General features: G+C 40.0%; 1 protein-coding gene across 1 annotated transcript in view; it reads right to left on the minus strand.

Annotated features, from left to right (window-relative positions):
* Positions 1 to 16,759, minus strand: part of LGR4 (leucine rich repeat containing G protein-coupled receptor 4) — a 90,630-nt gene that overhangs the window by 11,345 nt on the left and 62,526 nt on the right. The window contains exons 3-10 of the mRNA XM_081154570.1: positions 13,434 to 13,505; positions 12,094 to 12,165; positions 5,693 to 5,908; positions 4,335 to 4,406; positions 2,560 to 2,628; positions 1,608 to 1,679; positions 1,345 to 1,416; positions 949 to 1,017 (exon numbers count right to left, since the gene is read on the minus strand). Of these exons, the coding sequence (XP_081010696.1) occupies positions 949 to 1,017; positions 1,345 to 1,416; positions 1,608 to 1,679; positions 2,560 to 2,628; positions 4,335 to 4,406; positions 5,693 to 5,908; positions 12,094 to 12,165; positions 13,434 to 13,505 (714 nt within the window). The remainder of the gene's footprint in view (positions 1 to 948; positions 1,018 to 1,344; positions 1,417 to 1,607; positions 1,680 to 2,559; positions 2,629 to 4,334; positions 4,407 to 5,692; positions 5,909 to 12,093; positions 12,166 to 13,433; positions 13,506 to 16,759) is intronic.

Raw genomic sequence — 16,759 nt, forward strand, 5'->3', positions numbered from 1 at the left:
ATAGCCAGAACATGACACCTGCAAGTTCTGTCACCCCGCCCCCCCCCCCCAAAAATTTGAAACTTACCTGGTATCCTGCTTCTTTTCTTTCAGTCAACCTGACTCAATAGTCTCAAATTTTCTCTTACTACCCTCTCTTTCTCTGTTCCCATTTGCATTCAATCACCAACTCCTGTTCCTTCTTCCTCTGTAGTATCCCCAGCATCTGACCCTCTATTTCCATTTTTACTGCTACAATACAGATTGAAGGTGAGGTGACACAGAAAAGGGTGGAGGAATCTCAGGCCACAGGGAAGAGCCCCAGTGACGGATGGCAGACACAGAACTCTCCTGGTTCAATGCCTTTATTTAGCCAAGTGGATCATTCCCACGGCTTCCTCACCATTCTCCCTATCTCTGGTCTTTCTTAACCCATTTACAGACCATTAGGAAGCTTTGCCAAAACCAAATGTTCAGTGTTCAGGCTTGCCATTTCAAAACTGTGACCCAATCAATTTTCCAAATATCTCTGTATCACTCCCCATTTAGTTCTAGCTATGTCTGATCATATGTACACCATCCCTTTCCTAAATCCTGCCTTTCTAAATAAAAGACCCAGCTCTGAGAAACCTGCCAGTATTTAAATTTGAAACTTTCACCTCCTCTATGAAGCCTTCTCTGATAGCTCCATTGATTGCTCCGCGTCTGAATCCTGAATCACTGCTTCTAATTTGGCACTTGATTACTGCCCTATGTTTTCAGTGACCTTTTCAGATCTTATCTCCACATAGTAGGCAATACTCTGCCTGAGCTGACTGACCTCAAACCCAATATCCATTTCCATGCGTGATATTCACAAAGGGAGATTGTAGGAATCAACATAAAGTCTTCATCATCACCAAAAAGCACTGACACACAACTAGCAGGCTAGCATGCTATCTTTATGCAACTCCAAAGGGCCACACTTACAGACTCTCCAGATGGACAGTCCCGGTCAGAATGGGGAACTCCTGCACCATGCTGGCACCACGAATGACTCTAAGAAATTGGGAGAGAAAAAGTAATTTAAAATAAAAAATTCTCAAATAACATTTTATTTTAAACAGTTTAAAATTATAGCACTACAATACCTAAAAAATAAAATTGCTTTCATCTCTTGAATGTACCTGAAAGTAGGAATATCTGTCCAAATGTTCACATAAGTAAAAAAGTATCATAAATTTTCAGAATTATCCTTTGGACTTCTGCCCAAGGAATAGACACTAAAAGATTTTGTTTTCTGGAGCTACAATAATAAAGTCTAGTTTTCTATTAAAGCAACTGTATAAATATTAAGGTTTGTTTCAGAATTTATATACTACTTACAAGGAATGCAGATCAGATAAATTGTGAAATGCTGAGTTCCCCACAAAAGATAGAGGATTATCATACAAATGTCTGTAAAAATAACCAAAACAAAAAAAAATCAAAGTTTTCATAAGTTCATAAGCGCTCCGAAACTAAATCTATGTCCATAAAGTTCATATATCTAAAGGCCTGACATCATCTTCAGTCAGATGTCTGTTTGCCATCACACAGAGATAGCTATACATGGTTATACGTTAGAAGAAACTTTCAAAACTACTTACATAGTTCTTAAGAGTGGATTACCATCAAATGCTCCATCAGGGATAACAGAAATAGAATTACTATGAAATAACCTAAAAAAGATAGGAGAAAAATATTTTGAAATGCACATGTCCTTGTGAAATAAGTTAAACCCCAAGTATCTTCTCCTGTTCTGTACTGAATAGCATACAACTGATAACAACGACATGAAAGCTTAAAAACTGTGGGGAAACTGAACTTCTAGCTCATCTTTTTCAGGACCCTAGATAATTCTTTTTAAACCCACCGCCTAGCCTACTATCAATCAGGTCCCTCACATACACTTAGCTGTACCTTCATCATCAAAGAATTTTAGATCACAAGAATCTTATGTTCTGACCCCCAAATCTCTCTCACTATATCCTGCATTCAGACTTTAAGCAATTCATCCTAGAGTTTTAGCCTTCAACTCGTGATGCACAGTCCCTGTTACGCCATATACATTCCTATCGCTGCCCTTGACAAATCCAACATCTAAAATGCTCCGCTGTCCCTTCCATTTATTTAAGTATTTCCGTTGTTTCAAGTCCAGTGGAATTTCTCCTCTTTAGTGATGCCTTTTCCAATGACCTCAAGCCTCAATGAAGTCTTTTTCTAGAATGATTTCTTGATCCTACTCATGCAGCACTTATTTCTACCTAGAAACTGACCTCTGTCTTGTATGGCCAGCCTCCCCAATGACACTAAGACCACAAGCTCCTAAAAGGCAGAGCCCATATGTTACAGCTCTTCTTTCACCAGAATCTAGCTCTATATGGTAATCTATGCTCAGAACTATCCATGCAGCTAACATAGTCCAACCTGTATGATCATGTGTGTATGTGTTTTATGGTGTATGTAATGGAGCAAAAATGTCCTAAAAATCTCATTGTTGGAACATTCAATGGTGAGTTCTAGGGATATTAAGGCTAAAGAGAGCAAAGCAATACTTACAGCTCTTTTAGGCTGGGAAGGGCTTTAATGGCCTCAGGAAACTCCCCCAAGTTGTTATAATTCAAGTCCCTAGAAAAAAAATGGGGGGAATACGTAAGAATATTGAAGAGCGGTCATAATTTATAGGGCATTTTGGTACAAGTGTATTATTTAAATATCACATCCTCTGGATGATAATCTTTCTTTACCAACCATATTGCCATTCAAAACCCTGTAGGTTAATTCATTGAATTAACACCTTTTCTTAGAGTACTGAATAGAAAAAAAAAAAAGAATCGTAATCCTTCTAGGATGCTTTTAAATTAATTTTAAAGAATTCTCAGAATCACATACTAAATAAACAAATCATCTGAATGTCATGTCTCTGAAAACACACCATAAAATAAAATTTATTAAATTACCCATTATAAGTGACCATAACCTGCAATAGATGCTTCACCTGGGATTTAGAGTGGCTTCCAGAAATTCTGGCCTGAGGACAGCTGACTTCAGCCCTACCATCAGCAAGAAAGAACCAGGAAGAGTTCACATAACTACCGTCCTCTAGTAGGTTATGAATTGTTGAAAATGTTGCATTCGTTGGGAGAAAGATATGCCACAGTGATCTGTATTACAAAATCTTCATTCTGAGTATGTTTATATTTTAATTCTTTTAACCTACAAAGCATGGTGGCCTATGATTAGCATGGTGATTTCAGAATAAGAGTAAAACAAAATCAAATACCCAGTTCATCAGAGACCTATTTTGTTTTCCTTTTCTACTTAGAAAGAAAAGTGACAAATGAAAATTCAACCAGGAAGAAGAGGTTCAATTTTAATATAACTGCAGTAGTACAGTGTCCAGGCTTTAGGACACATTTAGCCTCCTGTTACACTGGTATTTACACAGAAAAGGAGAACTGAGTTTGGAACTGTCTTCTTCAAGAGCTTCAGCTTTCAAATATCCGTTGACGTTCACCATCCTTTAGTCGTTCAGACAGGAAAGTAGGTTGACAAAGCACTAAAATCTTCTCATTAACTGAGAGTTAATGAGAAAATTCAGTTAAACAAAATATTACAAACCCTAAGCATTTCAACCAGCTGCGACTCACCCATCTAATTGGATACACTCTGAATCGTTTAGTGCACCTCAATGGCGAATACTATAAATCTCCACATAAAGTCAACTAATATGAAGTAAAACGACAAAAATCAAGGTCCTACTCTCAATAATACACAGCTGCACAATGAATTTGGCTCACAGTATTGCCATATACAGTTGAAACAGCCAGAACTCCCAACAACTTCAACTAGTGGAGACAACAAAAGTGTCCTCAGCAAACTGGAAAACCTTATCACACTTAGCATATTAAAAGATAATATTCAATCCCAGGGTTAACCATTAACCGGCCCGTCAACTGAGTTCAAGGAAAAAACAAACAAACAAAAAACTTTTTCCAGAATTAATTTGATAAGGCTCAAAACGCCATAATTATCTACCATACATTTTAACAAAACCAAAAGCTGGGAAAGGTAATACAGTTTGACAGACTGAGCTGCTTTTAACATGTACTTTCGTAAGAAATATCAAGTTCAAACTTGTGCACCATTTTTAACCATACACTGAGATTAGAATTCATAACTGTGTTATTTGATGGCAAGAATTTAGTCATGTATTATAGCAAATTAATAATGAGCTGAACTCAAGACCTCTGTTTTTCCCTTTCTCTGCAATGAAATGCAAAATTGCACCCTTGAAGTGACAATGTGATCATCTGAAATATGAATTTACTTACAAAGTCTCCAGGTTATCTAGTCCATCAAAACAGTGTCGACCCAGGCTTTTAATTTTATTGTTATGAAGATGCCTATGGAAAAAAAGCATCAAAATGACTTTTACATCACCCAGTAGCAACTATTACAATGTTTTATACGTTTAAATTCGTATAGCTTAGAGAAATGGTATAGCAACAGACAGACAGCTGTTAGAGGGGAGGGAGGGAGGGGGCTGGGTGAAAATAGTGGAGAGATTAAGAAAAACACACACACACAACCACCAGACAAGAGTATGGTAATACCAGAGGGAAAGGGGGTGGGGGGAGGTAGGTGAGGGTAAGAGGGGGATAAATGGTGATGGAAGGAAACTTGACTTTGGGTGGTGAACACACAATACAATATAGAGATGATGTGTTATAGAGTGGTACACCTGAAAACTCTAAGTTTATTAACCAACATGACCCCAATAAATTCAATAAAAATAAAAAGGGAAAGAAAAGAAATAGTAGAGCTAAACATTTCAACACTCGACTAATGGAAAACAAACAGCACTGGGTAGTTTTTTCGATACACTTCAGACTCTGATTCCCTGGACAGAACACCAATGAAGAGGAAAATGTGTAGCGGGAAAGGGGTGCGCACATTAAAGATCCCTTCACATTCACCCCTATCAAAGCAAAAGCTCTGATGAGCTTTTAATGATACGAAGGGAAACCTGGATGAGTTCTCTTTTGGGGAAGTCGGGGAAATGACCTGGAAGGAAGCGAGTGAGCTTCCATCAAGAATTGGTGTGGGACATGGTGGAATGGGTCACTGGGGAGAAAAAGGGGCATCTGTAATATTTTAAACAAAAATAAAAATAATAATAAAAAAAAGAATTGTTACCAGATTTTTCAAAAAAAGCCATTTTATTATACCCAAGTTTTCAAAGATTAAAAACACACAAAAATCATACACAGTTCGAATAGGCAAGTTGGGAAAAGCATAAAAATCCCTGCAACTCTTCTATGAGCATCTCAAAACAATTCTGCTTCTTTCAGCGCTGAATAAATACATCGCTGATACACAAGCAAAAGCCACACAAGTGCGTGCTGAGTCACCCAGTTTCTTCTCATGATTACAAATGGCCACGTACTTTAGAGCGATTCAATAGTTATCCTCAGACGTGAATGTTTAAAATGATCGTGATGTTTTGCATTTTTAAAAAGTCATCACGTTTAGTTTTGCAAAAAAAAAAAAAAAAGGAAGTCCCCCCCCAAACCCTGGCTCTTCAGGAGCATAATCAGTAAGATACTTTTCATAATAACTTGTCCCCAGACACCTGTTTTTGCTCCCAAATGAACCTAAACGCATGGTATCGAATGGGGTGGGTACTTACAGAACCACCAGGCTGGACAGGTTGGTGAACGCGAAGTCGGGGATGCTGGAGATTTTGTTGAGGGCCAAGGTCAGCGCCTGCAGAGTCGGCAGGTTGCTGAGGGGGTGCACCGGCACCTCCGCCAGGCTGTTGTCATCCAGCCACAGGTGTCGCAGCTGAGTGAGCCCCTCGAAGCTGTCCTCGGGGACTGAGGTAATGTGGTTGGCATCCAGACGCCTGGCAAACAAACAGCCGGGGTCACTAATGAGTCCTAGTGGAACGAGTCAGTCCATGTCACAGGACTCGGAGTTATCAAAACAAACAGGAGTTATAAAACGACCGGGCGGCGACACCCTGATTTATTTAAGTCCGCTAGAAGTTCTCATCAAGTCTAAGGACTTTTCCAAGATCGGTTCTTTCCCTTCCCTCATAACAAAGAAATGAATCTAGATCTGAATCCTTTAAGAATCTTTGGCTGAAAGTAATTTAAGAGCAAAAAGATTTTTAAAAAACCCAAAAAACAAAACCTCACAAGACTTAAGTCAGAATGTTATGTTTCAAAATATATCAAAAGTACAGAAAAACAAGAAACTAAGATAAGCAAATAAAGCTACGATTTTACATCATAACTAATATTTTATATTAAATTTAATTGTTATTCTAACTTGGTACCAAAGGGGGGAAAATAAGAAAATATTTTTTTTAAATATTTTTTACAGTAACCAACCATTTTAATAGATTCTTAATCCTTATGACCACCAGCCAAGTTAAAAATATAGGTGTCAGATCCTAGCTAAGCAGCCTTGTCCTGTTCTCTTAGCACTGAGTACTTTTTTAAAAGTTAGTTTGTCAATATAAACAGTTATTAAGAAAAGGGCAGACTGTCCACAGAAAAAGTTAAACAGCTACTCTGATCAATGTTACTGTGGTTTTAAAGTTTCTTTGATTTTTCCAAATTCTTTTGAATTAAGGGCACCTTACTAATAGGATTTACTCATACTTAAAATTAAGTCTCCATCTGGAAATCTGGGAAACGAAGTCCTAAGTGCTATTGTTGGCACAGCCAGGTGTAACTGTTGGAATGATGGCTTTTCAACACCAAGACAACCTGGTATTAACATGATAAGGGACAGTCTGTGCCCAGCAAATCACAACTTTCTTCACAAATCCCTCATTGATATATCTTCACTACTTAAAGTCATACCGGACAGGGTTGGACCTCCCTGGTGAAAATTAGGGAACTATAACAACAAAAAACTGGTGAAAAGTAAAAATGGCAGCGTATTTTAAAAGAAACCAACTGTGACAGCGTTCCAGTTCAGGAAATTCTGATTTATAGGGTGGTTTTTGTGCCTCCTGTTTCCCTAGGCTGCTTAGCTGCAGGTCCTGCCTGAACTGTCCCTTTCCCCTCCAGGCAAGGACCAACTAACTGCAGTCTCCTTCCCAGAGGCAGATGGATTAGCAGGGGGTAAAGACCCTTGGTCCTGGGGAGGATCAGATAGAAGCTTTCTTTTGGACAAAGTCAAGATAACCAAAAGGACACTGAAAATGGGAGAGCTCAGGAAACCGAGTGGCTGCCTTAAGAATCCACTTAGAAACAAACACTTTTAGGCTTGTTCATTCCCTGGGATTTCTAGAACCTGCCTCTGAGAAGAGACAGGCATCCTTTATATAACAGACTGGCAAAGACCTGGCTAAGGAGCTGCTTAGGAGATGTGCTTTCATGAGATAGGAGTGTGTTCAATCACACGCACACTTTGCAACCTCCAGGAACTTCCATTTAGGGAGACAGAGACAATGAACATATAATCACACAGTTAACCATGTAATGTAACTAAACAGTCAATGCAATTAAATTCTATTTGTAGCTAATTTAATTATCTGCAATTCATTCAACACATTTGAATGGAGCATCTTGTCAGGCACAAAAGATCAAATGGTGAAGCCTGTCCTCGGGAGACTGACATTCTAGTGGGAAGATACACAATATGATAAATTAAAAATGACAGAGTGCTCAAAAAGTGCTATAAAGTAAATAAACTGAATACTGGATTAACAGGGGTTCAGAAAGAAGGGTTCAGAGAAAGAGCAAGAGGGTGTAAGAGCAAGTGGCAGAGGGAGTCGGGCAAGAAGTGTTAGAGGCAAAGGAAACATCAAGGGCTTAGGCAGTAACAGAAACGAGCCGGGTGTGGGCCCAGCTTCTCCCAGAAAGACAGAGTGATTAACACGGGAGAGGGAGGTAGAGAAGGGTCCACAGACACTCAGACAGGGATACAAATGGGGACCAGGTTACGTGGACCCCTGTAGGCCAGGTAAGGGGTTCAGGTTGTATTTCAAGTCCCTTCCTAGTTTCTCAGTGTTACAGCAGTTTAAAAGTTAAAATTGTTTATGTTAGCATATTGATGATAACATGCATTCATATTCAACAAAACAATGTTCCCCCACATACATACAGAAATCGTCACTTAAATGTCCTGTTGAGATGTGATCAATACCCTAACAAGGACAGTTGTCAGCACCTTTTTAACTAAGCCCACCGGGTATCACAGACACCAGTCGCGCTCCCGCAGAATTCTGTGCCATATATCATCAGAGGAATGGGACAGACTTTACCTAAAGCCACATAACCCGGTGAGTTTGGAGCTAAGACAGTAATGAAACTATATTCCGGGCAAAATAATAATACGACATTAAATACACAGACATAATTTCCTTCGTGCTAAAATTTTCCCCAAATTGTAAAAGTCGTACGTAAGCTGAGATCAAGGAGAAGGACTCTGGAAAATGAAACCCAGAACTTAAATGAGAAAAAGGGTTCGTGGTGATTCAAATGGTTAATCCTTCTACCTCAATTCACATGTGGGTGTTGGAGGCACACCCATAAATACAAAGAGCTGCACTTACACTGAGATTAATGTTTCACAGATAATTCGTCTTAGAGCTGTGGCTTTGTACCAAGGACCTACATTATTAATATTTATCCAACAGTCAAAGAAAAGACTATAATTGATTCATTCAGTAGATGCAGTAAATGGCATCAGATATCTCCCAAAGTTGGGAGATGATGTAGCCTTGGTTAAGGTATTCTGCCTAAGGTAAACTCCGTACAAACATGATTTTATTTAAGGGTACTTTAGTTGTCAACAGGTTAGCAATGTATTAACTGAATTCCCTTACTATTTGTCTTTAAAATATGTGTCTATGCCCTAGTTTCAAAAGCCTTTTTAAATCTCATCAAGATTCGCATACTGCCCGGCCGGGCGTGGCTCGGCGGTTGAGCGTCGACCTAGGATCCAGGCGATCGGGGTTCGATTCCCGGTCAGGGCACATGCCCAAGTTGCGGGCTCGCAGCCGATCAATGACTCTCTCATCATTGATGTTTCTACTTCTCTCTCTCCCTCTCCCTTCTTCTCTCTGAAGTCAATAAAGATATATATTAAAAAAAAAAAGACTCGCATACTTTTTCTGTCGTCTTAAATGAAATTACAATACCAAATAATTTTGTGTGATGAATGTCTACGATGTCAGTAAACTCCTTTATCATCAAAAGCTCTCCCTTCTTCTCTCTACTTTTAACTTACCAATAATGTAAACATTATCGTATTATAGTTTGTCAGCAGGTTCTAGTTTAAAGTAGTTATGAAATTCTGCTATTATGGAAAACCCAGAAAACTTCACCTTTGAAATCCTTTTGTAGTCAATGTAAGTGTGATCTAACGTAAAGAAAAAAAAATCCAGTGGGGCAAATTCTGACATGTCATTTTAATCTCCCGCTCAGGCCACGCGTTAGCTGTCCTCACGGCTTTGGGAAGGCTGTTCAAGCCCCTTTTCTACTAGTATCAACAATGCACTTTCAGATGCTATGGTCATCGTCACATATTTACATCAAACCATTTCTGTTCCATTTCAGCCCCTAGTGAACTTTGCTCCTTGTAAAGCACTACTTCAAAACCACAAGGAAATCCTTCGTGTAATTCTGGTCTAAAGATCGGATTTTCAAACTGACTCAAGTGCTGATAAGACTGTTATACCATTCTGACAGAATTTCAATTGCAGCCAACTTGACCACTACACCCACTATGCTAACAAACCCAAGAACGTTTCCTTCTCAAATGAAACAGGCCTGACACATAGTTCCTTGAGTTTCTAAAACATGTAAAAACTTCCCAATGCCTTTTTAATTTATTTATTTATTTTTAGTCTCTCCTTACTCCCACCCTCCCAATTTTGGACATAATTTAAACTAAGCAACTCACTCCATGAATGGTGAGCACAGTAGACTTGTCAGAAACATTCTTTTAGAGGGAAAAAACCAACGATTTCTGTGAAAAACACTTTAAAGCATCTAAGTTGCCAATAAATGTCATGTACACATTGATATACTTATTGACCACAAATGAGAAAGACTCTATTTGCACATTTTCTTGATAATTTTTCTGTTCTAAAGTTCAAAGATATCAGTCTTCTCTTTTTGAGCCTTCAAACCAGACAAAAATGATTAAATATTTTGATTGTCAAGTCTTGTGAGATAAGAACAATTATGTATGAAGGTCTTAAAGTAAAATGAATTCTGAAGAAGCAAAAGACACTAAGGAACTATTTAAAATGTCTAATAAATCCAGGTCTGAGGTGGGAAAGACGGCTCCCTCTGTGCACATCCGTCCAAGGCTGGGAAGGGAGGAGAGGCGGCAAAGTCACATTTCTGCAAAGGAGCTCCTTCCAATCAACTCACTGCAAGTTTACTCGGAGTCTACTCAATTAGCTATGGTGAAAATCAAATCCTTATATTCCATAACTTGGCCTTTTGGTGAAATGAGCTACTTAACCAACATTTCTACCTTGAACTGCTATTTAAACTAGACATTAAATGACCGGTATCCCAGATACTCCTCTTTTATGACATTAGATACTCTTTTTTATATCTATGACATTAGATTCATTGTAAAGTTTAACTGTTACAGCATAAGATATGCTTTATTAGTACATATCTTTATTTTCGCATTCACTTTCCATTAACTACTAGAATATCTAATCTAAAATCAAAAGGTAATCTACAATTTACAATTTCCTGTGATGTGTTTTGGGTGTGGTTAAAAATGGTTTTATAGTAGCAAGTGGATGGGACAAGCAGCTCAACCACTTTTGCCTAAGTCTTCCATTCTATACCTCACACGAATTCCCTCCAAAAGCTTCCGTTTATAGTTATTTTAAAGGGCGAGCAATTAAAAAAAGGAACAGATTAGTATATAAATACGTTAAAATCTAACTTTATAACCTATAACAGATAAATGTGGTTACTATTACAATTTTTTATTTGGAGTAAATCTCAAAACTTCCGTGTAAATGAGAATTACCTGGACAAATTATTTGAAATATAGCTTCCTGGATCCCACCTTTAAACAGAAAATAACATTACTTCTAGGGATCTGTATTTTAGGGACATTTCCCCCTAGTGATTCTGTGGCAGATGGTCAAAGAGCCAGACTTTGAGAAACCATGGCCTAGTCCCACTGTATATAGTATTAGGAGATGAACTAAAACCATGAACGTTCGTATTTGTGCTTCCAGTAGAGTAGCAAATTAACAAAGTTCCTTGTTTTGAAGAATACTTTTTCATCAAAGATGTTCCCTTTCCTTGTTATGAAAATTGGGTAATGAAAGAAATGAAAGAAAGGAACTAATAAAATATATCATCACTGTTCGTATTAAAAGATTCTGCCGTGTTTATTGAGCACTTGCTCCATCAGATATCGTCGTCAGTCCTTTTTACCCATTCAAGTACGTGGTGATAAGCAAACTACTGTACGGAGAGTTTTAAATAACTTGGCCAACATCACACAGCCGGTAAATAGCAAAGTGGGGATTCAAAACCGAACAGAATTCCAATAAATCTGAACCTGCCTGGATTTCTTTTCGAAAGCGATGCAAACATTCTGACATAAACATGCTTTTCTTAATCTTGGCACGAGTCATATTACAATAAACACACCCTTCAGCTGAGTGCTTCTCACCTCTCTCCTTTCAAGTGCCCCACAAGGAACTTGATTTTCTACCCCAGGGATAGAGACCGAAAGGTGTAGCCCTAACACTAGTCCGTAACAGGCATTCTAGTCACTAACAACTATCTGGTTATTCAATATGAAAACAGCTGTTTCTTCAAAGTCTTCTGCAGATGTGCAAGGTCCCTGATCCACACACTAGAGGCAGAAGAGGGCTGTGCACACCCAAACCACAGCAGCAGGGATTGCCATTCTCCAGGTTCACGCACGTACACATACGCACACACACACATAAGGGAAAGAACGCAGAAAACCAGAGGAGAAGATAAATCTCCCTCTCTCCCTGGAATCCCAGGTCTCCACACGTGTAGCAGCCACATGGCCTAAGGATTCAAGAATGCAGAAAACCAGAGAGCTACTTACAAAGACTGCAGAGCACTCAGTCCTCCAATGGCTTCACTGGGTACCGTTTTCAGCTGATTGTTCTGGAGGGTTCTGGAAGGAAATTTTTGGTTAGTGAACAAGCAATTGTTACCATTTTTTCTTAGAAGAATTCAGAGTCATTTCTTTCCAAAAAAAAAAAATATATATATATATATTTCCAATGGCAGGAAAGGGGAGAGGTCAAGGTAGAAAGCACCCAAGACAACAGAATTGCAAAAAAAAAAAAAATAGCAAGAAACATTTGTTGTGAAGCCAGAAACGAAACCCAAGTCATCCCCTCATGCACACATGCTGGGTTATCTACATTTCCAGGGGCTGTTTCACTCTCAGGAATTAAGGCACTTAATTAACCTTCATCACCCCAGTTCACGTTAACTGGGAGGTACAAGTTAACTGTGAGCAATAATAGCAACCCCACTGGGATCCTTAAGGCCTTTTCAAATTGGAATAAAGCAGAGCACAGAATCATGGACATTAGGTAAAGCCAATTTTGATAAGAGGATAGGAGACCCTGAGCTCTTGGGGGGGAGCAGCTACGTCCTCAGTGAACACAGGGCATGGACAGCAACCAAGCTTTAATCATCTGAGAGTGACGGCCTGAAGCTTGAAGGCAATGGTCAGAACCAAAACTGAAGTCCTTCTAGTTTTCATTCCTAGGCACATTAATACCATAATTGCCTGACATGAGTCATAACCACAGGACGGGATGGTAAAGGGCCCGCTGAACCAGAGAGGTCTAGTGGCTTGCAGATGGTCACCCAGGACTGCAGCAGTAGAAGTGGGGCTGTAGAAGTGGGGCTGTCAGTCAGTTTCCTGGCTCCCCAGTCTGCCACACTCTGAACTCCTGACCACTGCCAGGTATTTATGTTCTGATCCCTCACAGGCTCACAGACGTCACCAGCATCTCAATTCCCTTTAGCTCTAAAATGATTTTTACATTTGGAACTCTTGTAAGCCTTTTTCCCTTGAGGGTCAGCTAATTCAATGTTCTTATAGCTATAAAATAGGCAGAAACAAAACCCAAACAGTGAAGCTTAAATATGAATTTGATTCAGTGCATCAGCCACATAAAAAGTCTAGCATTCAACTATAATGCACTAGAGGTCAGAAGACCTATTATTTAGATTTTAACTTATGTTATCTGGACCTGAGTTTGCCTAAATCAACCCCTAAGCCTCCCAACACTAGCCCACTAGCCACTCCTTAAATCTTTTAATCCTGAGCTAAAAGAAACTGTGCTTAACCCAGCTCCAAGCATGTTGACTATGCAGAAAGAAAATACACAGCCAGCTGCGAAACTCTAAAATTGCATTACTTACAGAACTTTGAGTTCTTTCAACCCAGACAAGGCCTTTGGGTGGATAAAAGAAAGGTCGTTGCCAGCCAATCGTCTAGAAAAAGAAAAGTAGCAAGAGGGGGGAAAAATTGTAATTCAGACTCTTAAAATTCAGGACTCACAATAACCTAATCTGTGATTAAAGCTCTATGTTCAACATTTCTCAAGTCTATCTGACATTAAACATGGACTTAAACGCGATCCCAAGATTCTTCCAATGAGACAAACGTCTCTAGATTTTTTTTAAAACTCCCAATACAATCATTTAAGCAGGAACATTTTTATTCTGGGGAGGTCAAGCAAGCCAAAACACATTAAACCAAATTAAGTTTGCTTTTCATGGTCACTCTCCGCAGCCTGCGCTGTTTTCCAAGCGCCTCGTAAACGCAGACTGCTGGCCAGTAGGCAGGAGTGTCTGTTCGGATCAGAGCAAACCCGTCTGTCAGCGGAAGGCCTTCTGCAGGCAAGTCGCCTGTCATCTCTCCATAACCCAGGGCAGCATATTCCATGCAAAAGAGAGGCAAAAAGCAAAAGTCACTGCAAGCATAACTTTCCCAAAAACGGCCTATATATTTTTTTAAATAAGCATTGTTCTAAATAATTTTGAAGTGATAAATTTAAGTGGGAGTAAGCGTGGAATAAGAAAGAACAGAATTAGTGGGTCATTTTGTAAAAAAATCTGAGCACGCCATTCATACTGAGCTCCACTTTCCCATTTTCCCAGGCACACAGAAATGGGAGGAAAAGTTGAAGAGAGGCCTTTACAGAGAAGCAGGAAATGGGACCGCAACTCATAGAAGCACCTTACAAAGAGGTGAACTGAAGGAGCTTTCCACGTCCTGGCTTAAAACGATAGCTGTGCGCCCACAGGATTACACGCAGCACGGTCCCAGCTTCCTGGTTCCGTCAGAGGTACTTTTCCCAAGCAATGAGATTCTATATCCATTTTTTTTTTTTTTAATTCTCTCTCCTCCCCATGTCTTAGGATCACATAATCACCAAATCACATTAATTCCTCCTAAATGGCCTATTTCCATCATTCTTCCTCTTTTCTCCGCAGCAACCTGCACCCCTGAGTTTTATTCGCCGATTCATTTATTCCCTAAAAAGTTTCACTCATTAACAGATATAAGTGCCTACTAAGCGCCAGGCACACAACATTCTTTTCTTAGACTTCACATGTCCCCTTGCTTCCAATCTGTTCCTCTTACGCACCTTGACTTGTTTCCGAACAATAGGATGCTTTTGGCATTGAAAAGGCTAACACTTGATTCTGACCTAGTGTTAACATAGAAACGTGCACTGAAGATGTGTGTGTGATGGGTGTGGGTGTGGGTGTGGGTGTGGGTGGAGGAGTGAACCGTAAAATAATCTGAGGGCTCGGAAACCAAGAGCAAGTGTGTCACTTATTCAACAGCAAGGATAACAATGCTGGATTTTCAGGCAACACCACAGTTGTAAAACAGGATTTAACACATGGTGGCCAAGACATGGAAAGAACTAAAGTGTCCCTCCATAGATGACGGGGTAAAGAAGACATGGTACATATATATACACCATGGAATCCTACCCAGCCCTGAGAAAAGAGGAAATGCTGCCATTTGCGACAACATGGATGGACCTTGAGAATATCAAGAGAAGTGAATAAGTCAGTAAGAAAAAGCTAAGAACCATATGATTTCGCTTATAGGTAGACTATAAAACTGAAACTCACAGACACAGGCAACAGGAGGATGGTTACCAGTGGGAAGGTGGGGGGTAAATATATGGTGACGGAAGATGATCTGACTTTGCGTGGTGGGCACACACTGCAATATACAGATCATGGATCACAGAATTGGGCACTTGAAACCTATCTAATCTTATTAACCAATGTCACCCCAATAAAGTTAATTTTTAAAAGGGACAGGATTTAACGCAGTTTGAACACATGCCTCTAAACTAAATTCTTCCTAAATAGCCCTCTCACCATGCCCTTGGTTTCTCACAAGGCCCCCCAGCACCTAAGCTCTAAACTGCCTGCCTTTTGAGGTCCCCACAATCCAGGCTCATGACCTTTTAGCTCTTAGAGGTCACCCTATGTGCAATGACAGCTTGCCGATGAAGGCCTCCTCAGTGCTTCCATTTTAAAATGTTCCTCCTCAGCAAATCCTCTTGATTCTAGACCACCATTTTCACCACTCTGTCTCCCAATGCATCACCTCTCAACCTCATCATCACCCTTAAATACCCAACTCCAGTTCCTTCCTGTGAAAATTTCAGTTCTAATGAACACGCCTGGTGTAGGAATTCTTAGAACTCAGCTGAACCTGGTCACAGGCTACCTTCTAAGGTTATTCTGTCAACAGTAAGCTTGTAGGCCAAGTACAAACACTTCCAAGAACAGGGCATGCATCTCACCCCTCTGTTACCACCCACCAACATGCCAACTCAACAGTAAACAACTGCTTTCTCAGAATTTGTTCCTCAAAAATGCTTCCATTCCAATGCCATAGCATCCCACAGTCTACACCGCTGTGCAGGCTTGCTGCAGGCCCCTCTCAGGGGCTTTCTCCCCCCATCTCCCCCCCCCCCCCCCCCCCCCCCGCCAGGCTCACTAATCCAATTCAATTGATAATGCTCACAGCTGTAATGCAGTGTTTAAAAGATCAAATTGAACATAAGGACCATAAGGGGCAGTAGCCTCCTTCCCCCCAGGGCTGTAAGTAATCCCATGTCTACCTCCATGTTATCTGAAAGACTAGCCTTCAATAGTCAAGTCTGCCAAAAAACAAACACGTAAACACACTGAGGCTGTTACAGGATTCTTACTCTTCTGTCTCTAATATTAGCTTTGAATGTCCCCATATCTACGGACTTTCCTTGAGGAGTTCGGTCTATTGCATTGGAGCTCATGAAAAAGAGCATTTTACAATTTAACAAAGATGGCAAAATGCAGAGAACCTGATTACCTTTACTTGTCAACAGAAGAGAGTGCTTAACCACATGAGCCAAAATATTTGCCTCCTTTTTCCAAACCTCTGCCCTTTTATGAGCCATGGGAAAACTAAAGTAAGCCAACTTCAAAAAGCACCCTTTCTTTCTCCGCGATTTATCGTTCATGGAAATGACCGAACGAGCTCTCTGTGTGTGGTTTATCCTGAAATGCAAGCCCACTATCTAGAGAAATCAACACCACTAGGATGTGGTAGATGGCGATAATGCTGAGATGGGGGCGCACTGCCTCACACCACCTCGGATTACTTCTTTCTTCCCGGGGTAAACATATCATGGGGAGCCTTCTGGAATGCCTCTACCCACATTTACCGA

The sequence above is a fragment of the Miniopterus schreibersii genome, assembly GCF_964146895.1.
Source record: "Miniopterus schreibersii genome assembly, chromosome: 12".
Taxonomy (NCBI): Eukaryota; Metazoa; Chordata; class Mammalia; order Chiroptera; family Miniopteridae; genus Miniopterus; species Miniopterus schreibersii.